The sequence below is a fragment of the Aspergillus brunneoviolaceus genome (assembly GCF_003184695.1).
Source record: "Aspergillus brunneoviolaceus CBS 621.78 unplaced genomic scaffold BO95scaffold_75, whole genome shotgun sequence".
Lineage (NCBI taxonomy): Eukaryota > Fungi > Ascomycota > Eurotiomycetes > Eurotiales > Aspergillaceae > Aspergillus > Aspergillus brunneoviolaceus.
The window spans coordinates 183,428-205,260 of record NW_020290805.1 but is presented as its reverse complement, the minus strand read 5'-3'; the positions used below and the strand labels follow the sequence as shown (position 1 = coordinate 205,260).

At 51.6% G+C, this 21,833-nt stretch overlaps 11 protein-coding genes and 1 non-coding gene across 12 annotated transcripts; 8 read left to right on the top strand and 4 right to left on the bottom strand.

The window, feature by feature from the left end:
- Window positions 1-438: 438 nt before the first annotated feature.
- Window positions 439-1,230, bottom strand: BO95DRAFT_467623 (uncharacterized protein; the record flags this gene model as incomplete). Its single annotated transcript, XM_025589309.1, has 4 exons — window positions 439-513; window positions 715-965; window positions 1,011-1,085; window positions 1,137-1,230. 4 exons carry the CDS (start codon window positions 1,228-1,230, stop codon window positions 439-441), a joined length of 495 nt encoding a protein of 164 aa, XP_025438253.1.
- Window positions 1,231-2,430: 1,200 nt separating this feature from the next.
- Window positions 2,431-2,934, top strand: BO95DRAFT_325530 (uncharacterized protein; the record flags this gene model as incomplete). The annotated part of the gene is made up of 1 exon (XM_025581843.1): window positions 2,431-2,934. A coding segment is annotated over one exon (504 nt), but the record flags the coding sequence as incomplete, so codon positions are not given.
- Window positions 2,935-6,451: 3,517 nt separating this feature from the next.
- On the top strand, window positions 6,452-7,875 carry BO95DRAFT_506126 (isopenicillin N synthase family dioxygenase). The gene is made up of 3 exons (XM_025591185.1): window positions 6,452-6,631; window positions 6,714-6,878; window positions 6,964-7,875. Exons 1-3 carry the CDS (start codon window positions 6,470-6,472, stop codon window positions 7,654-7,656), a joined length of 1,020 nt encoding a protein of 339 aa, XP_025438251.1. The 5' UTR covers window positions 6,452-6,469; the 3' UTR covers window positions 7,657-7,875.
- A 433-nt stretch (window positions 7,876-8,308) lies between these two features.
- On the top strand, window positions 8,309-10,147 carry BO95DRAFT_456419 (uncharacterized protein; the record flags this gene model as incomplete). Its single annotated transcript, XM_025588401.1, has 5 exons — window positions 8,309-8,394; window positions 8,427-8,524; window positions 8,585-8,736; window positions 8,788-9,175; window positions 9,234-10,147. The coding sequence occupies 5 exons, from the start codon at window positions 8,309-8,311 to the stop codon at window positions 10,145-10,147; spliced, it is 1,638 nt and encodes a 545-aa protein (XP_025438250.1).
- Window positions 10,148-10,754: 607 nt separating this feature from the next.
- On the top strand, window positions 10,755-11,632 carry BO95DRAFT_372466 (carbonic anhydrase; the record flags this gene model as incomplete). The annotated part of the gene is made up of 2 exons (XM_025583003.1): window positions 10,755-11,193; window positions 11,256-11,632. The coding sequence occupies 2 exons, from the start codon at window positions 10,755-10,757 to the stop codon at window positions 11,630-11,632; spliced, it is 816 nt and encodes a 271-aa protein (XP_025438249.1).
- Window positions 11,633-12,036: 404 nt separating this feature from the next.
- BO95DRAFT_467618 (uncharacterized protein) lies at window positions 12,037-12,667 on the top strand (the record flags this gene model as incomplete). The annotated part of the gene is made up of 4 exons (XM_025589308.1): window positions 12,037-12,115; window positions 12,175-12,282; window positions 12,339-12,360; window positions 12,409-12,667. 4 exons carry the CDS (start codon window positions 12,037-12,039, stop codon window positions 12,665-12,667), a joined length of 468 nt encoding a protein of 155 aa, XP_025438248.1.
- Window positions 12,668-12,976: 309 nt separating this feature from the next.
- Window positions 12,977-13,750, top strand: BO95DRAFT_467617 (F-box protein; the record flags this gene model as incomplete). The annotated part of the gene is made up of 1 exon (XM_025589307.1): window positions 12,977-13,750. One exon carries the CDS (start codon window positions 12,977-12,979, stop codon window positions 13,748-13,750), a length of 774 nt encoding a protein of 257 aa, XP_025438247.1.
- A 730-nt stretch (window positions 13,751-14,480) lies between these two features.
- BO95DRAFT_t267 lies at window positions 14,481-14,580 on the bottom strand. Its single transcript has one exon. It is a non-coding gene; the product is annotated as a tRNA-Thr (tRNA).
- A 735-nt stretch (window positions 14,581-15,315) lies between these two features.
- Window positions 15,316-16,174, top strand: BO95DRAFT_467616 (uncharacterized protein; the record flags this gene model as incomplete). The annotated part of the gene is made up of 3 exons (XM_025589306.1): window positions 15,316-15,438; window positions 15,528-15,634; window positions 15,778-16,174. 3 exons carry the CDS (start codon window positions 15,316-15,318, stop codon window positions 16,172-16,174), a joined length of 627 nt encoding a protein of 208 aa, XP_025438246.1.
- Window positions 16,175-17,355: 1,181 nt separating this feature from the next.
- BO95DRAFT_517766 (uncharacterized protein) lies at window positions 17,356-18,757 on the bottom strand (the record flags this gene model as incomplete). The annotated part of the gene is made up of 2 exons (XM_025591923.1): window positions 17,356-18,050; window positions 18,735-18,757. 2 exons carry the CDS (start codon window positions 18,755-18,757, stop codon window positions 17,744-17,746), a joined length of 330 nt encoding a protein of 109 aa, XP_025438245.1. The 3' UTR covers window positions 17,356-17,743.
- A 222-nt stretch (window positions 18,758-18,979) lies between these two features.
- On the top strand, window positions 18,980-19,343 carry BO95DRAFT_467614 (uncharacterized protein; the record flags this gene model as incomplete). Its single annotated transcript, XM_025589305.1, has 2 exons — window positions 18,980-18,988; window positions 19,056-19,343. 2 exons carry the CDS (start codon window positions 18,980-18,982, stop codon window positions 19,341-19,343), a joined length of 297 nt encoding a protein of 98 aa, XP_025438244.1.
- A 422-nt stretch (window positions 19,344-19,765) lies between these two features.
- On the bottom strand, window positions 19,766-21,712 carry BO95DRAFT_260231 (MDR family MFS transporter). The gene is made up of 2 exons (XM_025581496.1): window positions 21,682-21,712; window positions 19,766-21,623 (listed from the first exon to the last, which is right to left on the bottom strand). Exon 2 carries the CDS (start codon window positions 21,561-21,563, stop codon window positions 19,944-19,946), a length of 1,620 nt encoding a protein of 539 aa, XP_025438243.1. The 5' UTR covers window positions 21,564-21,623; window positions 21,682-21,712; the 3' UTR covers window positions 19,766-19,943.
- Between the last annotated feature and the right edge of the window lie 121 nt (window positions 21,713-21,833).

Sequence of the window (21,833 nt, the reverse complement as noted above, 5' to 3'; positions counted from 1 at the left end):
ATTAAGTAGATAAGCTAAATCTAGATAATATTATTATATTATAATTAAAAATATATTATATTTTATATATTATTTATATAAAAAAATATATATATTATTAATTACTTTATAGTTATTAATCTATTTATTATATATAATCTTTCTAACCGGCAGATAAATTTGGTTAAAATAATAGTTATATTTTAATCTAACTGTAATTATAAAGTTAAAATTTTTTTATATCTTAATCTGACTGCTAGGTTATGGCCAGATTAAGGTTAAGATATAACGGTCAGGTTAATCCACTCTATTTTATATAGTTTACATAGCTTTAGAATATTTGGGTCTTACAGCGAGCTGAAAAGATAAATAAAATATCTGGTTTTTTATTAGCTAGGCAGCTTACTACCTTAACTAGTAGTTTAAATAGGTGCTCAGATAGCTGAAATCCATCTGTCTTCACGCTCTCCTCAACATCAACACCCGCTCCGCCGGCACCGCGTGTTGAATCCAGGCGTAATAATCCAGGTATGCCTGGCGCTCTTGTGGAGCAATTAGGGGGTCGTAGCCCGTGCTGGAATTTGTGGTATTTCCACCATGGCCCGATCACATATTATGTTGTTTGGGGGTGGGGGGGAAGCTCCCCCCGTGATTGTCAATACAGGAATCTTTTCCAAGTCTCGATTAGGGTTACCCCCACCAAAGTCTAGTGGGGGTTGTGTGTGTGGAACGTACCGGATCCCAAGGGGCCAACCAGTCAAACGATTTCCAGGAAACTGCAGAATCCACCGACTGCCGCAGGGACCACAGCCACCGATCCACCTCGCGGGTGCTGACCACCACCTTGGCTTCGGGGTAGGCCCTGATCAGGTCAGCCACGACCAGGGTCCCCGTCATGTTGCACGAGACATTGAACCCGTAGAAGAGTTTGTCGTAGTTGGCGCGCGTGTAGTCCTTGCCGGTGTGCAGGTATCGCGCCTCCAGGGCTTCCGTCTACAACGGGTACAGGTGCGGTATCTCGTCCATCATACGGCCGTGGAAGGGCCAGTAATGTAGAATCTCAAACGCCATGCGGATGGCTATCGTGGTTCTGTGGTAAGCCTCCACTGGAGACGGTTAGGGGAGGGGGTCACTGAAATTGAGAGCCGTTGGCTTACAGATCGTTCCGGTGCGTGGCATTCTGAAGAGGAGGACCTTCATCTTGGGAGGTGTCTTAGGCGCCGGGATTTGATCAATGAGACGAGAAGACATTCTTGGGACTGTCACAAATGTTTGAAAGTTGCTTGGGCACTACCTCATGGATGAATTGCTGCTGGTGTGAGACATTCCCGTGTGAAGTTATGTAGAATTGATATACTCGCCCTACACGTTTAAATTGTGGCGGAGTTGAGTTAGGTCTTCCTCTCCGTAGAACGAAATGAGGGGACCCAGCGAAGAAATTGGACGAAAGTCAAGCAGAAACCCAAATATTAAACGCACCGATGTAAAGAACAAGAAAAAGAGCGAAGGAAGGAGCCTTGATGCTGCAGTAATGGAATGTGTCATTCTGAGTGAATCTAACAAGGTCAGTGATTTGCGCTTGCCCTCCATCATGTGCACTCTGTGAAGACAAACAGCCCCGTTGAGGTAGCTGTATCTCTGTGCGGCCTTGCAGATGTTTGCTCATCTATGTCATGTAGCTTTTCTAGCGCGGGCTATAAGACCACCAGCTCTTGCAATTAGGAAAGCTTACTACTTGCTTAGCTTGAAGAGTTAAGATCTAGGCATAGGTAGTAGAAGAGAAACAAACACTTGCATTAGATTAGAAGATAAGCTAATCTGGGAAAGGAAATCCAATTGAGCCAGCTAAAGTACTCTACATATTTGTGGCTGTCATAGCCTGCGTAGGGGATGAAGGGGGCTGTTCAGAGAGCCAGAGGACCCAGTCCCAAAGCCTGCATGGCAGTGCCGGGCGGACAGAAGGCGTAGACCGCGTAAGAAGACAGGACACACTTGTCATTATGCGGCTGCTGCTTAGGCCTGCACCTCGGACTGATGGCATCGATGGCATCGACACACAAATCGAAGGATGGGTCGTACGAAAGTGATATAGTTACAGTCAAGCCACACTGCTACCCAGTTGTGTACTGCTGTATTGTACCTGGGGAGGGAAATGGTTGGGGCCGGCTTGCGGGTGGCGGTGCACCCCACCCCGCCTTCGGTCGGGTCCCTAAAGTTCCAGACTTCCAGCACCTCCAGGCTTACTTACACTTTACCCACTTCCCGCCGTTACCCCGGATCCTTCCCCACAACACGCAACTCCATCCAATAATCAACAGGTGAGATCCATGCTATTTCCCGCAAAGATGGAGGATGATATCTAATCCATGATCTCTTTATCACTTGACTAGAAATCCAATCCCTCGCTTGCCGAAAGCCACAATGACAGAAACCGGAGAACGCGTCAACAATCGCAAGAAGGAAAAGGAGGAAAACCCACCCCGCCCTCGCTGCTGGGACTGGATGGTGGTGTCCGGCACGAACCACTGCGCCAAGAATCGCGCGTCCTTCAAGTCGTACCGCCCGATGAATCGCATGGTTCCAAACGGACCGTTCCAGGGGGCGGAGGTGTATATCGCAGGAGTCGGCACGGTGGAGCTGAACGTGCGTGCCAGCCCGGAGGAAGGTTCCCCCGCCCGCACTCTGGTCTTGGACAATGTCTTGCACATTCCGGTCGCCAAATGCAATGGCTTCTGTTGGGGGCAGTATCACACGATCCATAACGGAACAGTCAGCTTTGGTGCGACTTTCAAGGGCACTGACGGACAAGGCGCTGCTCTTTGGTTTGGGCAGCCGTTCTGTGGACTCCAGAAGCTGGCTCTCGCGGGGAATCCGCAGGGAGAATCCTATCTCAATCCCGATGAGGCCCACGCGCTCAGCCTCTATATTAACAAGCAGGATCTCCAGAACATTTTGCCGTCAGGTTAGCTCCTTTGCCCCTTTGAACCCCGCCTCCTTCCGTTTAAGGCCACTATTGCCTGCCATGGACAGTGTGCTGGAATCAAGCTGATCTGGACCTTCGCTCAGACGTCTAGGAAATCGAAACAATGCTGCTCTTACTGTACGTATTTGTATCAACATCACCCAAGGGCTACCAATCGGAGACGTTATGAATAAGGTCCGATCTTCCAATGAAATGGAGTACCAGAAATCAGAAGGTCACTGCTCGTCTCCGTGCTCATCTCTACAGCAACTTCTACCTCACATACATCCTTGCTACTAGTCTAATTCCCAGTCAAAAAGCGACAAGTAAAAACATGACTAGGTTCATACGAGATAAATCCAGGAACAGTAGTATTAGAAAGTATTTTTGAAACCTGCTTCGATGACTGTAGCTCACATCGCGAAGGGATTCCATCTTCAGAAACTTGAAACTACTCGCCTGGCTCACATCACCTGCTGCGAGTGTTGTCGGGAGGAAAAGATACTCGGGATCTTCCAATCTACTTCATAGATCCCTGCTAAACTTGAGACATCCTGTTTTCTCGTTTGCGCCCTTGTCTGTGCGCTTAGTGGCAATATATATCATCCGCAATAGACCTTTGGCCCTTGAATTGATTGTTACTCTAAGTAGATCCAAATGAGCATGCCTAGTCAAGGTAGACGAGTAACCCGACTAAGAAGTGTGGAACAGCCCCATAAAATTCAAGATCCACGGCTCGATTGTACATGTCCATCAATTCCCCCAGATTGCAAACGACGATTCCTGTCCGCGCGCGTCTCGACACAATCTTCCTCCCTCTGATTCCGTGCGACTGCTGGGTGGGGTGTCCCCGGACTCAAGGTCTCGGAGGGGCTAAGACCACAGTCTTAACCAATTTGTTAATACCGAATAGCTTTCCTGCGGTGTCAGGAATCATACCACAGTGGTGCATCAGTTTGGTTATGCAGGCCAATTTCTGTGTGGACTGTGTGGACTGTGTGGACGGATGTGTACCGGTGGTTGTGGAGAGATGGGCACTATATTACTCATATATATAACCCTCGCACAGAAACACTACTATATTGATACAGACTCACTATGACTCGGAGCGGGCTTTCACCCGCAAACAACGATTATGGCAGGCCCGATTGACGATGAAAAGGTCTGAAGCTGGGAGGGGAGATGATAAAACAACAAGAACTGTCAGGGGAAGCCTTCCTTGGTGACTGCAATCACCAGTGCAACGGCTGACACAACCAGTAGAGGGGGGGGGGGTTCATAGCTGCTTGTTGGAATTTTAATTTCGAGTTATCAAGGGGCTTGAACATGCAGCCATTCACTTCGCTTCCAAAAAAGTGAGTCGATTTCTGGAATGGGAGAGTCTTCGAAATGACGATGCTTTCGACAAGGAAACGGGGTGAAAAGAACCGGGATCCGAGTTTCAAATGAGGCTCACCTTCGCGTGCGATCCTGTAGGGAAGCAACTGCTACCTAGTACCTAGACCCGAACGAATTCCCTCGAGCGCAAATAGCCTGGGGAACCCGCTCTTTCACTTGGACCCTTTTTCTGACGAACCATACACTGACAGAAACACGGCTGCACTGATGTATTGATTGCCATCAACTTTTGTCCTGTCAGAAGGTCATTGGCGTCTCCCTCAAGGTCGGCCTTTTCCGAGGGGCAATTTGTTGTGCTTAGAACAGATCGGTCTCGCGGTATAGTACTTTAAGAGTATTGTCATTTCGGCCTTATGGATTATCATTGCTCCCAAAGATAATTACATAACGGTTGAGTCTGACGTCCTGCCTGCAAAGCTGATTGTATTGCTCGTGGATCGGTGCACTGATCTCTTCGCAGTCAATTTCTCATGCGCGTATGATTCCGACGTGCAGGATGAAGTTGAAAGGTGTTTGAGTAATTTTCATAGTTCGCTTCAGAAGCAGATTCCTCTCGGCCTTTGGACTTAATAAAATGGTATAGTATCGCTGACTCATCTCGAGTGCGCATCGCCTCATGACAGGGAGCGTCCTATGTCATGGAGACGAAGCAAGTGCCTATGAAAAGGGCTAGATAAGCATGGTGAAAGCTGATAAGAAGTCGAGTATATTCCTCGCGGCCCCAGGATTGACGGATGAGCACAGGTAAAGGTTGATGGGGAAATATTGTTGTTAGGATGAACTTATAAGTGCCATAGTATGCAAGCATTCGAGAAGCACGCGATTGAGCACGATAGCGGTACCATGAAACCGTTTGAACTGTGGAGCCTTTGCCGGGTTTGATACGAGGCTGGTCTTTGGAGGGTGCGGACGTCTCAGCGCCTTCGCTTTCTCTACTTAGGGTAGCAAGATGACCTCCCAGTGAGCATGGATCGCTCTGTGGTCACTGCCTTGTCAGAGTCGTTTCCTTATGCCCCGTCGATCTAGCCTGGGTTCCGAAGTCAAGTGGTGGTCGCGAATGGCAAGATTCTACATACGAGGCCTGTCAACGCAAGATTTTCCGGGCGCAACAACGACTTTACTCATAGTAGCCCGGAAAGATCTCTCGACAACTTGTGAATGATTCCAGGCGTGTTCTCGCTTCGGGACAACGCCTACATAGCTAGCTGTACAGCGGAGCTTAAATAGGTGATTAGTATTGAACTGAGTTGAGCCACAGTGAGTGGTGCGAGAAAGAATACAAGCGAGACTACTTGGGGCCATGGCATTTAGATTGAAACAACAACTGGAACTAATTTGAGGACCGCAGGAATCTGTGAGCAAATGTTCGAGGAACGAATATGTGAACGTGTGATGGACGCGGCATCAAGCATGTATGACTCGTTCTTCCAACCTTGGAAGGTCTAATTTCAAGCAAGAGAAACATAAACAAGAAACAGGGGCAATCAACTCTAAATCATTAAGCTTATTTTCAACCCTCTTGCCATGGCACAATGTCCTATGAGATCCCTCGATTAGGGTTCAGATGATTTCAAGCGGCGCTTGTACAAAACAGGCTTAGCCTGGCCAGACCAGTGGGGGCTTCCTGCAACTTGCAGCCACCATTCTGTCACACTGTGAAGAGCCACAAAAACAGCTCTTGAAAATCATCCTCAGGACAGAATCTATCCCAGTCAATTGAAAAGATCTGTCCGCGGAAAGTGATCCAGCGCCCAAACCAATAAGATCCTAGGATCACATGCGGGAAGCAACCCGTGAAGCAAACAGACCCGAAGCGAGCGAATGGAGGCACCGGATCAGGAAAAAGCAATATAATCTCAACAGTTTTGCAAACCAAACATCCCATGACCTCATCAAGAATCACTCATGTTTGGTAGTCGGTCGAGAAAAGTTGGGGGGTGCTGGTATGACCTATAAGTCGGTGTTGTGGTACTGCTCCACCGAAGCATACATATCATGTTGACCAGTCACCCGCCGGGAGAGACACACAGCTCTACATAAACCGCGTCCCTTCTCGAAACAGTCGCTTTTCCAATTCTATCGTTCCCGGGTACGCGCAACACGGGTTTTGAGTTCAAGTTAAACGCCATCATGCCTATCAAATCTTTAGACTTCCGGCTGTACTGCAGGGACAGCGCGCAGGAGCGGCAACGATTCAGTGAGGACTTATGTGAGACGCTTTCGGTGTACGGGTTCGCCAAGATTCGGAACTCGTCCCTTCCCCGGGAGACGATTGACCGATTATTTGAATTTGTGAGTTTTGGATTGCATTGCAGAAACAAACAGCATGGCGGAAACGAGAACGCTGACTTGGAACGAATGCACTCAACGGAAGAATAAACGCTTTTTCGACCTGCCCACCTCAAGTAAAGCCAAAGCGGCACATCCAGAAGCCCCGAATCCTCATCGCGGATGGAGCGCAGTGGGGAAAGAGACCTTGAAGGGTACGAGGGACGATGAGCAAGGGAAGAAGCTGAACGATGGCTACCAGGAGTATCGGGTATGAGTCCCTTCAATCAGTTGGAACTACCTTTCTGATTGCCCTATCAAACGCATTATATGAGTCTTATCTCACGAAACTTCAGGAATCCTTCGACCAAGGCGCCGCTAGCGACACCCTCTTCCCCAACCGCTGGCCGGATGAGACAGATCTCCCAGGCTTCCGCGCGTTCATGGAGGACGTCTACAACCGCTTCGACGAGCTGCACACCCACCTTCTGCGCGCCATCACAGCCGGGCTCGGCTTGTCAATCGACGACCACTATCTCCTCAGCAAGCACCAGTGCAACACCAGCGAGCTGCGCCTGCTGCACTACCCGGCTATCCCGCGCCGCACGATGCGCGCCGGCGGCGGCATGCGCATCGGCGAGCACTCCGACTTCGGCACCCTGACGTTGCTCCTTCAGGATTCTGTGGGCGGTTTGCAGGTTGAGGATCAGCGCGACGGGACACTGGGGCAGTTTATTCCCATTGAATCGGAGAATGTCTACGAGGTGATCGTCAACGTTGGGGACTGTCTGCAGCGGTGGACGAACAGAGCGCTGCGATCGGCGAACCACCGCGTCACCTTGCCAGAGGCAAAGGGTGCAGCTGAGGAGGACGATGAGAATGCGATGATACCCCGACGGTACTCGGTGGCGTACTTCGGGAAACCCGATCGCCATGTGCTGGTGGATACGCTGCCTGAGTTTGTGCGCCCCGGGGCCATCCCGGAGTACACGGATGGCTTGACGACGTTGCAGTATAACCAGCTTAAGCTCGCGCGCACCTACGGATGAGCTATCAGGCGTAATCGCATGATTGTCTGTGGTGTCTGCTCTGAGCGGTGTTTGTTGTTAGATGTATTTACTGGCTTGATGAGACCAATAACATGCTCCAGAGGTTAAGGCGAGAGCATGATGCGGTGGTCACTATATGATGGGGAGAGAATGGTCTGAAATGATAAGATCCAGAGGGAGTAATGAGAGTTGATGGTAAAAATAGGCATATCTTATAGGTATACATCAATCTATGGGAACATATCAGTGCAACGGAGCGCTTTTGTGAGAGGAGCGGTTGCCTGAGCAACGGAGCCTACAAGCAGACAGTCAAGGGTGTGACAACGTGTCAGATGATTTCCTTATTTCTCCTCAATTGTCTCTACTGCCGGCCTAACATTCTAAAAGAGAGTTCCTCGGAAGACTTCAGGGTCGGCATGTATCATTCTTTGCGACTGCCCTCAAGTCGCACTACCCTAGGACTCAATTTAAAAGCCTCATTCCGGCGGTCACGAATTACAAGATTCTTCTCGATATATTGTGCGAGGGGACGAAGGTCGGCCTCAACACTGCCCGAGTTATTCTTAGAAAGAGCAAACGGAATACGTATAGTCCCCCTTGAGAGAGGCTAAATTTCGACTACATATCTGGGTGGCTGACATAGGTGGTTTAGATGAGAGCATCCCCGAAGAGGACCTGTATCGATACACTAGACATCGATGGCTGTAAGAGACGGATGACCGTACCCACCTCATTATGGTAATTCATAGTGACCATTTGCAATATCACAGCTTCAACGAACAGCGTGAGCTCTCAAAGCGATACCTGAAGTTCAACTTGCGGCAGCTCATTGACATTGCTGTCAATATCAGCGATGGAGCTCGACACTGTATGTTCTACCCCCCCAGGCAGCCGTCGTGAAGTAAAGCTTATTCATCATTTCCCCCAGGCACAAAGATCGTCAAATGCTTAGAGGGCCTGCATAACAAAGCATTTCTGCTGACTATGGACAACGGAAATGAAGTCTTGGCAAAGCTTCCGAATCCCAACGCCGGACCAGCCCGATACACCACCGCCTCGGAGGTAGCCACACGCGAGTTGGTAAGATCAGCATGCCCTGAATTTCTCTGCTGCGATGGCTCAGTCTTGCAGTTACGTGCTTATTTCAACATCCCAACTCCACGGATCCTCGCATGGTCTTCAGATGCAGCTAGCACTCCTGTTGAGGCGGAGTATATCATTGAGGAGAAGGCCGCTGGTGTGCGACTGGGTTCTCTCTGGAACCAATGGCCACGTGATACGAAGCTCAAGTTGGTTGAGCAAGTCGTTGGCATGGAGAATAAGCTGACTAGCATGGCTTTCGCTAAGTACGGTAGTATCTATTTTAAGGAGGATCACCGTTCACTAACTGGACAGGTGGAAGACCTGAATGATGACTCAAGTGCCGACGAAGTGCTAAAGCGCTTTACAATCGGCCCCCTTACTTCACCCGAGCTATGGACTGACACTAGAAGTGACATGGAATCAGACTGTGGCCCGTGTCAGTGGACCAACCCCTTCCTCCTTTGTAAAACATTCGCTAACCGTTTTACGCACAGGGCATAATTCATCTGAGTACACAGAAGCATTAGGCCGCAACGAGATCTCATGGATTGAAGCGCATGCACGCCCTCGCATGAATTACTATCGATCTGTATCGGATCCGGAGCTTCTCGAGGACGGCCTTCACCTTCTCGACCAGTACATGAAAGTCGCTCCGTTCCTGGTCCCTTCTTCCACCGATGGGGCTGCCAGCTCTAACGTCCTCTGGCATCCAGACCTTCATCTGGATAATGTATTTGTGGACCCGCGCATACACACCATTACCGATATTATAGACTGGCAGTCAGCATGCGTGGCTCCTCTGTTCTACCAGTCTCATGTCCCGAGGATGTTCCGAGATCCCGGACCTGTCCAAGAAGGCTGGGCTGTTCCCGAACGCCCCGAGAACTTTGACACTGTCAGTACGGAGGACCAGGATCAAATAACCAGTGACCATGAGAGCCAGATCATTCATAAATACTACGAGGCGCTGGTGTTCAAGCGTGCCCCGCGGCACTGGTCTGTTCTTCAGCAGAAAACGATTCCGATCGTCCGAAAACCTGCCTGGCTGGTGACTGGAGTGTGGGAGAATAGAAACCTGTTCTTTTTGCGCCAATCACTCCTTTCGCTGGGCAATCTCTGGGAGGATCTTTTCCAGTTACCCTGTCCAATAGCATTCACAGAGAAGGAGATCGAGCTTCACGCGGAAGAGGAAACCAACATGGACGGCATTGGACAGGTCCTTACGTTGTTTCGAGATCAAGGGGTACTCCCTGTACATGTCATGGTCGACCCCAAGGACTATGAACTCGCCGTGGAGAATAGTCGCAAGTTCAAGCACGTCTTTCTGGGAACGGCTGAGAATGACAAGGAGAGGGAGTTGTACTCCAAGCTTTGGCCTTATCAAGACCCCGAAGACTCGGTAGTCTAATGCCGAGCAGAAATGGAGATTCGAAGCCACGTGCTAGGATACTATCGACGTCAGGAACCTATGAAATCCATGATGTTCTTTGGCAGTTCTTGTGTATATATCTCGGCAATCGGCCGCTGACCGGCACAAAGGTTTTTGTCCTGCATTGGGGATTTTCACCCAGAACCAATGTCATACCCAATCCTTGGAATAGATCGCTAACAACATGAAATGGAGATAGGAAGTGCCAAGGAATCGACCTGCATTCATCCCCAGCCGGTCTCTGGCTCAGGTCTCGACACAACCTACCATGTCGGCAGCATGTCAGTCATAACATAAACACACAACAACATGCAGGAAGAGAAAGTGATATCAACTAAGCTACAACTGTCTCCACATAGCCACATTCCGCACGAAAGTCCCGCAAGTCAGAAGATTGAGGGACCCGAAAGTTCGAGGATCGACAGGACAGACTACGTAAGGAATGTAGGTTGGGGAATGCCATTCCACCAGGGTGCAATATAACATCCCGGCGGAACCCCGAACCCCAAGCCCCCATCGCGTAGACAAATTCCCGCGCGTACAATAAAAGCCCAGAATCAATCAGGTCCCTTCTCCCCCTCCAAAAATGCGATTCCTTGCCATCCTACCCCTAGCCACAGCGGTGACGGCTTGCCTGCACGACCGCACCTTGGCTCGCCGTGCCGCGCAAGCGGGGACTCCGAGCTTTGGATACTCAGGCGCGCAGGGCCCCCTGAATTGGTACGGGCTCGACCCGCAGACGAACGCGGCCTGTGACCTGGGCAAACAGCAGTCCCCCATCGCGATCGACTCGAAGACCGTTACCCTGATTGATTCCAGTGCCGTGTCTCTGGACATCCCGGACGCCGACCATGTCGAGTTCGAGAACCTAGGATACACGCTTGAAGTCGTCCTCCCCAATGGCACCCTGACGGCCCAGGGCAAGCAATACACGCTGGCGCAGTTCCACTTCCACACCCCTTCCGAGCACCGCCTCGACGAGGAGCACTACCCGTTAGAGGTGCATTTCGTGTTCACCGACGAGAGTGAGTCAAATCCGTCCCCACCCACCAAGGATTTGGATTGTGTGTTCAGAGATTGTTTACAGCCAACGGTATCGCCGTCGTCGGCTTCGTCTTCCAGCTCTCCGAAACCGGACACTGCGACTCACTCTTCAGCTCCGTGTTCGCCGACGTCGAGGCGATCAGTGAGCCCGGGTCCGCGACGGAGATCGAGTCCCTGGACTTCTCCGACTTGACGAAACATTTCCAGGGCCACGATGTCTACACCTACGGGGGCTCGCTGACCACCCCGCCCTGCAGCGAAGGGGTGTCGTGGTTTGTCAGCGCGGAGCCCTTGTCCTTGGATGTCCAGCATTACAACCAAGTCAAGCGCTTGATCCGCTTCAACTCGCGCTATACCCAGAACGTGCCCGGAGATGAGAATCTGTTGGAAATGGCTGCCAGGGAGTTGAACGGGTTGTGACGTGGTGCCGTTTAGACACCATTGAACGGCGGTAGGGCTGGGCCATTTGCCCTGCACTCGCCACCCCGGGGGATTTTCTATGTAGAGGCAATGCGTACAGGCTGCTTAGACGACGCATCAAGCTTTTGCAAAGTCATTATGAGAATAGCAGGATTATAAGCTTATAAAGCAGATAGAATCCCGAATACACAGCCTAATGGATAGAACAATAGGGCCTGCATCTGCTTGGCTTTACTCAGGTTCTATACTAGAAGACTGGCTAGCTTTGCGTTTTGAGTTGGTCAGCTGTTTATGATTGATAATTAGAACAGATATTATTCTGCTATGGATTTTGATTCTAAAACTATCTAACAATTTTTCCGAAACTTCAATACTCGTAGCCATCAGAGAAATGAGCTACAAAGATGACAAAACTGGGTGTCAAGCGATCGGTCAGACGCAGATATGTTGCCGATAATCCGGCCGTATTGATGTGGCTTCCTAGTCTGCGTTCACGGAAAGGGGATAGGCCCAAGCCTACTCCGTTAACATAATCTGAAAAGGGCGCGGGGTCCCCCAACTCATAGGAACCCGAGCGGACGTTAGATTTTGCAGCTGGCAGCGTGAACCCCTTCTCGTGAAGCAAGATACCTCTCGATCCAAGATCTATGGTAATCGCTCCTCCTCGCGCTGAAGGTGAAATCGGAAGCTAATGAAACACAACCAGCAACATATACAAAGTTCGCTATGTATGCAGCTTGTGCTTGGGGGTGGAAAGGCCGCGCTAATGCTTCCAGGTGTCACTCTTACCGTCTCGTGTACGCGTACGGGTGTCGCATCAAAGACCCTTACAATTTCTACCAGTGTAATGACCGTCAGGGGACCACTGCCAGGTGTGACCCGATAAAAGTGTTCGAGCTCGAGAAAGACCATTACTGCGCCAAGCACTTGGTGGGCAGAGGGGCGGTGATTATGGCTAGTTCTCGGAGGCGGCGATTGTTGTCTGAGGAGGAGGAGAACGAGGAGGAGGAGGAGGAGGAAGAAGGACAGGAATAAGGCAAGTGAGGATGAGGGTGATGTTCTTGGCTCAGATGACGAGTTAGCCATTAAGAATCAGAACGAGTTTATCCAAGTATACCTGCTAAACGGTCAATTCGTTACACAGGTGACCTACAGTAAAGTAATCGTACAGTATCTACCCCACCGGTGCCGGGTTTGTCGTCCGCACGGCCATCAGTACCGAGGGACCCCGCATATGAGCTCACTCAGGTCTCATTCAGTTATCACATAATTAGCTCTTATATGAGCATGAGTCTCTTGAAGGTGGACACACCACTGCACTGGTCTACCAATCTTTACTCCAAGATGTCATCTGGGCTAGCCTATCGCCTGGAGGAGCCGGGCATGAACGTCCTCAATCTCTACTCGGTCCCGAGGGCGCCTTTCCGACGCGCAGTGAAACGTTATCGAAAAGAAATCCTCGAGCATCAACAAGCCCAACGGCAAGAGCAGCCATGCTACCAGCCGCTCGCTTCATCTTCTCTCCGGAAGCAGAAGCAGCAGCAAGAGTCATCATGGATCCTCCTACCGCTAGAGATCATCCGAATGATCCTTCTCGACCTAGACATGCTGGCCCTCAGCCATCTTCGGTCCGTCAACAAGACCACCAAACAGATAATCGACTCCCTGCCAGAATACCACCTTCTCCAAACGCATGCAGCCGACACCCTACGACTACTGGATCTCACCCAGTGCACCCACCATTTTTCGCTGGGGCAGCTCTACCGGGAACTCCGTCACCCGCGGTGCCACACCTGCGGCGACTTCGGCCCCTTCCTCTACATCCCGACCTGCTCCCGCTCGTGCTTCGCCTGCAACCGCACCCACCGGCAGTACTGCATAGCACCGATCGAGGCCGTGTTCCAGTGGTACGGCCTCTCGCTCGACAACGATTGGCACCGTCTTCCCGTCATCCGGACCCTTGATTTCAACGGGTGGGCCTACCAGGAGAAGATGCTGGTCAGCATGGCCCAGGCCAAAGCCTTGGCCCTGCAGCTGAATACCCCCCGGTGCGACGCTGGCGAGCCCGCCCAAGGCGCGGGAAGATTGCGCGGAGGTTTGGGAGGCCTGTCGGCATGACCTTTCGCATAAGTGCTGAGGGTGGGGCGGTTTTGAGGCGGTCGAACCGGCTGAAGAAGTAGTGATAATTGGAGCTCATGTTGAAGTAAAGAGGTTGGGAGATTTTCGAAGTCGGTTGTGCTGTTTCCTTCACTTGGCTCCTCCTCCTCTAAGAAATATATTGGTCTGAGTAAAGGTTTTTTCTTTTCCTGTTTTTTTTTTCATTCTCTTTCTCTTTTTCGTGTGTTCCCAATGATCAGCTCGTAGTCTAACCGGGATAACGCCTACCAGAAACCCGAGCTCCGGTCACCTGCATCGTGCGTTGGTCCCATGGGAGGGTTGGTGTTAACTTGGGCCCCTAATGAAAGAGCTTCGTTGTCCACCCTGCGATGCTGCCGGTGATGCTTAACACGAAGCTCCTGCAGCTCCTTCAATTACCACAGGAAATGTGCGATAACCATAAACCTTCTCTGCCCTCACTCAACCTGGACACATAATCATCCCTGCTATCCGGAGCTGCCTCACACCGAGTCTAATGCTTTATTCTCCGAGAGATTATTGTTGTGCTTCTTGCGGGGAAACTACTAGTATGACTGGACAAGTCCAACACTGTCCATCACGGCCCCCGCCAACCCGGCCCTACCGATGACGACCCTCCAGCTTTCCCCCTTTGCGTGACAGCAGAATTGCATAACAAATGACATCCTCATGACGCCCACCCTTTGGTCGAAGGCAAAAAAGAACAAGAGAATGCCGCGACTGGGACTCGAACCCAGAATTTGCACTCCACACCGCTAGCATAAGGCTAGTACGGGGGCTCTGCAATGTTAATACCACTACACCATTGCGGCTGTTGTTGTACAGTTGTACTCGAAACGAACTGATAGCCCCACTTTTCTTGGTGCCTGAGGCATAATTCCAGCCCTATATCAGCCCCAGGAATGCCCTAGCCCTCCAAATTTTGGTTCATGGTTAATTTCGATCAATCTGGAAGAATTTGGAATCAGGATTTGGAATCAGGATCTGGAAATCTCACTAGCAGAGTTGCGGTGGAAATACACGCATTAGGCCCTGATTCCAAAACCCATAGCGACAGCTGAACTCCCTCTCACTACGGGCAACGCTAATCCCCGCCAAGATCTTCAACCCAGACGAGAACCCACATTTAATCCAACACTAACCTGCAAGCGATGCTGGCCTTTCCCATAACTATCTGACTGAGACTTTAGGCTAATCCACACTTATCCTCACAGCCTCGTCGTTAACCGGATCCGGCAGGACCCCCTGAATCGAGCTGAGCCCAAGGTGTGGAGATAAGCGGTTCGCTCCGACTCGCGCTATAGCCTCGTGCTCGCCCTGATTCGTCTGAAGTTATGGAGTACTCTGCCAAGGGTCTTGGGGACTTAGAAATCACATCTAGATAGAGTACTTAAATCCCTTGCTTCCCCTTTAGCTTTCAAGATTGTCCGGTTGAGCGTCAGCGATCAACTCCACTCGTTTACTCCCGCTGCGAATCCACTCTTTTACACTTATTTCACTTTCATTCATTCATTACTAGCTCCCCACAGTGCGGAAGTTCAGACAGCATGAAGCTCGCACTCACCCTCCTCCCCGCATTGGCCGGTCTCACCGTCGCCGAGGAGGTCGTCTCCATGCTCCTCTGGGCCGTGGATCGCGATCAGGACTATGAAGCGTCGATCGTGGGCAATGTAAGTTCATCTCACCTCAGCATATACATAGCACTCAATAAGCAAAAACAAGAAACATCAAAGGAAACACTAACCAGAAATATGGACAGGACGCAACAGCAACAACCTACAGCCTTGCCTGCCCCACCCCCGTGTCTGGGTCCGCCTGCTCCATCGGCCGCGCGGGGATCACCGCGGAGATCGTTGACCAGAGCACGTATGCGTGGTGGCGTCGACAATAGTATGAATACCACCCCCTCGGCCCCCCCCCCCCCTTTTTTTTTTTTCAAGTTCGACGGACTACGTTGTCTACAATCCTTGAATTTCTCGAAACATGCTGACATCATTCCTCGATTCCAGTTCCACTACATGGGCCTGTACCGCAGATGGTACGACAGATGGGGTGTGTCACCGGACGCTGAGCGGCCAAGGCCAGGGGATCGACATCTACTTCACGAATTTCCTGTCGGCCACTGTTACCGCTGGGGCTGTTACCGGTGGGAGCGGGGTTTCGGAGACAGCGAGCGCGACGAGCACTACCCTGGCGCATGCGAGCCTGTCAACGGACTCGGCTAGTGCATCCCAGGAATCGCTGAGTTCCACGATCACGTCGGCTCCTACGGCTACTGCCAGTGCAGATGGGTCTGGTGATGCTACGGTGACCAGGACTTCAACTGGAGGTGTTTCGCGAATCACTGGAGCTGCGGGGCTGGCTGTTGGGGGCGCGGCGGTTGCGCTGATGGGGGCTGTCCTGTGATCATCTAATACGTACTACCTATCTAGTCTCTTGGGGCTCGATTGCGTTCGGTCGTAATCCTGACATTCATGATAAGTTTGTTGTCCTCTGGTGTGCAAGGTAGGCGCTCTCCAGTCCCCTGCCGCAATCGCAGCAGAGCTCACATATTCGGCCCGTGAGGGGACCCGAACCGCGCTCAGATCCACCCTGCTGCGGTAGGAGCCACGGGATGACGGCCGTGCGTGGGCTATCTGAACAATGACCAGAAAGCGAGCTACAAAAAAAGAACATAGCATGTTGCCGCAACACCGTTAGACGTGGCTTGATCACAGACATAGTAGTAGTGGACCCGAAAGAATATGCACTCGCGTGAATGGTCCAATCTCCTCACTCTTATTTAAAGGCTCCTTACATGGACATCAAGTCCGGACACATCCCCGACATATTTCTCCCGTGTCTCTACATGACGATAGAGACGGCATTGAAAGAAATGGTTGAGACAGTGGCATCGGAGACCATGCCGAGTTCGGCCTTTGCGGTAATGTCTCACCCCAGAAGCAGAACCACAAACTCTCGGAAAATGAATCATTCGGAGTGCAACGCATCTCTAGAGACCTGGGATATGAATCCATACCGGATAGCTGAAATAGAAACAAAGTTTGCTAGTTCATAGCGCATATCCAATAGCAGCTGTAAGAAGCCGTAGGAGCATTATACAAAGCACCACCGGCAGCATGGATAAGGTGTCCAACAGAGCCCAATGATGAGTCACCCCAAGTCACGACAATCACCAATGGGACCAACACAAGATGCAGATGACCGGAGTTCAAGTCTCTGTCACGCATTGTCCTGGTTGTTTCAAGGGCTGAATGTTCGCCTTGGCTAGATATTTCACTTTCTTCGAGAGTTGCTTATGCTGATTTTTGTTGACCGGATGTAGATGACAACTCGCAGATCTCGAACCAGAGATACGAACAAAGAATTCGCAAATTCACAGAAGAACTGATATTTATGATTGTACTAATCGAACAGCAACTGAGGTCAAGCTAGCATGGCTCACACCTCAGGAACATCATGCTTACACTGAAAGGGAACATGAAATCTCAGAATCCTTTCTAACATACGGAGAATGACCCAGCCAAGCGAACAAAGACTAGTGATGGTAGTAGGTCAACAACACAAACTAGGCTAGCATAACTCGTCCTCCAATAATCTCACATCCCTTCGGCTGAACCAAGAAGGGAGATAGATCGAACGGCCCGTCCGTCGAGGTTGGTCAGGGGGAGTAATCACCACCGGCCAACAGCCCTTAGAAGCGGTGTTGACAGTAAGATCAAAACTGGCCAAATACCGCCCGAGATCGGGGCTCCTCTTCATTTTATCGCGTCGCTCAGGCTTCCTCACGACCCTATGCAGTTCCCATCCATTAACAAAGCATAGGAACGGCCAAGGGGATGGTGTAAATGCTCCCGCGTCGATGTAGTATACCACATGCTTCAATCGGAGGTAGTCTCCCTTCGGTTTCCACCGCACGAGGCTGTCGGCGGTATCGCTATAATTGTGGTACCGCACGTCGGAACGTCTCGGGTTTCACAGACGGACAATGCAGTTGGGCGGCTGCTGGAGAAGCATGTTCTGCCAGCTGGCCTCGGGCCGGAGATACGCCGCTTCGCGCTTTTTGGACGCCATGTCCGGGATCTCGAAGCAGCAGGCGGTTCCGGGTCGGGTGTATGAGAGTAGTTGGCGGTGGATGAACTCGGGCCAGATTATGTCGGTGATGAACGGGTTCTTGGTGCGTGGGTGGTGTGGCACCGGCGTTTCGACGGGAATATAGAACAGTGCTTGCTGGATCTTGCGGGAGGATTTGATAAGGGAGTTCCATGAGTGCAGACTCGAGCTGAAATCAATAGTGTGTAGATGTCCAGACCCAGAAGAATAGCTTCTAGAATCTCGGGGACGTGGAATATTCTCGACGCTTCAGCATTAGACATCGAACGGTTGGGCTGGCTCTCATAATCGGGGGGGCGACTGCCTCTCGCGAACGTGGGTATCATGGAAAGACAAGTCATTCTGTATGGAACTGCCGGGCTTGCATGAGTGCGAGATATTTGGAAGAATGTGCTTTGTTCTAGGTGTAACGAGAGACCTCTGTTTCGGACAAATCTGGTGGGAAACGAGCCATTTTGCTTTCCGGTCAGAATGGCATCATTGCTTCATGGTTCCGTTCGGTTGCATCATTGCCGGCTCACAATAGTGGCAGGTGCAGAGTAAGGCAGGACCCGAGATCCGGTGGGTCACGTGGATCTCTTCGCGCCTGCTTGTCAAGGAGGAAGTGGATTTGTGATTAATTCAGCTACATGGAGCTATCTGGGCAGAAAGACGAGGGCCTGACCTGCTGGTTCCTCCCTTGGCCGAAAGCATCGTCGAAGCGGCCTCCAGATCCGCCGTCAACTTGTATACCCTTTCTTATATCAGTAAAAGATAAATTCAATACCCCCAACACGTTGTCCGTGGCTAATCCTCTCGGTGGGACTTGAAGTGTTACCAGAAGGATCCTTTCTATCAAGACCCTGCTTCGTACGCGGACGACTGCCAAAACGACATTGCTGCAAAGGCTCGTTTGAGCGGAATAGAGAGGTGGACGGCGAGGATGTGGTTCTGGGTTACTTTCGGAACGGATAGATAATAGTAACTTGCAGACGACAGCGCAGAGCGCACGGTTCTTGGCCCAGTGATCAATGCCCTGCTCAAGTTATCGTTTGATAAGAGAGACGGATAGGTGATTATCTATTGCAACAATGGGCAACCGAGGCCTATGCAATCAACATGTGGATGGTGAGCTGAATCAATATTTCTTGCTAATATATGGCATGTACTGCACTGTATCTCTGGCCCTGTGCAGGAAGGTGGTACTGCTTCTTCCACCCACCCTGCGCCATCTCCCCAAAAAGCATCTGCTACGCTAAGAGCCATCCGTCACATGGCCTCTGAAGCATACAACCTCAAGCCCTGGCAGCTAGTCCCATTCCCCTCCGCACTGCACAAAAATCTGAATTTCGTATACCTGATCGACAAGGACCGAGGACTGTTGACGGTCACGCAATGGAAAACAACCGACGGTGTACGAACCCGCCTAATTCGCCAGGTCGAGCTTGTGGAAATCTACGTTCCTTCGATCCGCACGCACTGAAGTCGGTCCTCGCCGATAAGGGGAATGCCGTTGAGCAGTTTCGCATCCCCGTCATTTGCACCATTCTCCCATCAAAAACGAGACTGTGCCAGATCAGTGACCTGAGGCAAGGACATTCAACTCTGCCTGAGGCATTGGATGTTGTCGCAACAAGAACGAGGACCACACACCCGCGACAAGTCACGGATGGTGAAACCCAAGAAGAGAAAGTCTCCATAAGGCTTGTAAAAGACTGCAAGTCTTAGAGTCCTAGCTCGTGATGTGGGGGAACGACACTGGGATGAGAGTGAGTGGAAACACCCTTCTTCGTCGGAAGAACCCAGCCAGCGCTGGTACTTAGTGAACTAGTCCCTCCAGAACAGCGGTTTGCTTCAAGCAGAGAGGCTGGCTGTGGCTTTACCGTTCCCACTTACGAGAATGCTGTGCTGAGGCGAACGCGGTGTCCGATCACCAACGCATCGAGCGCATCTTCTAGTCCGGAGTCTTGGGGTGAGCGCCATCTTTCCTGAGGATGAAGCCTCCGAGTCAGCCCTTGCACTTATCATACCGACAGCGGTAGAACCTCCGTCCGAATTAAATGATGTATAGAGGGTGGTAAGTCTACCCGCGCCTCGCCTTCACCGACCGCCACTCAATTCCCAAACTCCCCACCACCGTCGCACACGCCAGCCCAACGACCAGATACCACGTCTGGACAATACTCCGATCGATCGCCCCGCGCGCCTCCGCCGCTTTGTCCGACGCCAACCCCGTCACGATCTGCGTCAGCCCCATGCGATCCACCTCCGCTGCACTCAGCCCGGGCACAACCTCCCCCAAATTCCGCGACAGCTGACTCACGAACAGCACCTGCGCGATCGCCACCGCGACCGCCGGCCCGAAAGACTGCGCGAACAGCATCACCGACGTGCCCAGCGGGATATCCTCCGCCGGGAGAACGGTCTGCACGGCGTTCTGCGGGCCCGAGAATCCGATCCCGTATCCTAATCCAGAAAAAGCAGTGTAGATGATCAGCTGCGCGAGGCTGGTGGTGAGTTCGAAGGTGGTGATCAGCCCTGCCGCGACGGGCATGATGATCGAGGCGATCACCATGAATGGGGCGTAGTAGCCAAAGACACTCGTGCCGAAGCCGTGGACCAAGGCGCCGATGGTGCCTGCGATGATGATGGGCAGCATCATGTACCCGCTCTGGGCCGGGGTGTAGCCCCGCACGACTTGGTAGTAGGTGGGCAGGTAGTATTCGAGGACGTTGCCGGTGCTGTTGCCGCACATGATGAAGGTGCTGCCGGCGATGATGCTGCGGTGTTTGAGGATGCGGAGGGGGAGGGCGGCCGTGTCGCCCTGGCGGTGTTGGTTGTAGATGAAGCCGCCCATCAAGACGGTAAAGGCGACAAGGGGTCCAATGACCGGGCCGCTGGACCAGGGGTACTTGGTTCCGGCCCAGGAGAAAGCCAGAAAGAGGCTGGCTAGGGCGGGAATGAAGAGGAGGTTGCTGAGAAGGTCGAGCTGGGAGAGCTTTTGTTTGAAGGTAAGATGGGTGGTGTGGTCGGGGTTGGGCGGGTCGGAGAAGCAGCACATCGTCAATAGCAGGGTAACGGCGCCGATGGGCGCGTTGAGGTAAAAGCACCAGCGCCAGCCGATGGATTGCACGATCGCTCCACCGAGGAGGGGTGCGGAGAGCGTGGCCAGCCCTTCGATGGCGCTCATTATTCCTGTGAACATGGGCCGTCTGTGGAGAGGTGTGGAGTGGACGAGGATCACGAAGCATCCAGCCAGTAAGCCCGCCGTGCCGAGGCCGGCGACTGCCCTCCCAACGATAAGCATGAGCGATGTCGTGGCCGCACCGCAGAGCAGTGAGCCTGCTATCGAGATGGCGTTGGCGAGCAGGAAGACACGCTTGATTGAAAAGAGCTGGTACGCTCTACCAAAAACAAACTGGAAGGCGCACTGGCAGAGCCGGAAGGCGGAAGAATACCAGCCCACATCGGCAATGGTGTGGAAATGGTCAGTTATACTGGGAACGGCTGTGGCAACAATGTTCATGTCGATGCTGATAAGAATGAGGACCGCAGCCAGGGTGAGCATGAGCAGCCAGAATCTGGTGCCCGTTGGGTACTCGGGTTCGCCAGTCGGATCAGATATCCCACCGAATGTGGTATCCTGTCTGCTGGGAAGATTGTCATCCCTGTTGCTGTCTGATTCGCTCATGGTTTGAGTCATAATATGCAGGCTTCTTTATCAAAACAAGTTGATCAATGAAGACACTACAACTGCTGGGGACTGGGACGCTCCGGTCGGTCAACGAGGCTTGATCGCCTTGGCAAGGGTGATTACTAACAATGCATGCAGCCTCGTGAGGACATTATAGTCCACTCAATTATACCCAACTTACAGTACAGAAGGCGAGCCCTCTCAAGCCTTTTGGCTTAAAATTCCACATCGAAGATTGATTCGCATACGATGTTCACATTTCATCATACCAGACTGCTG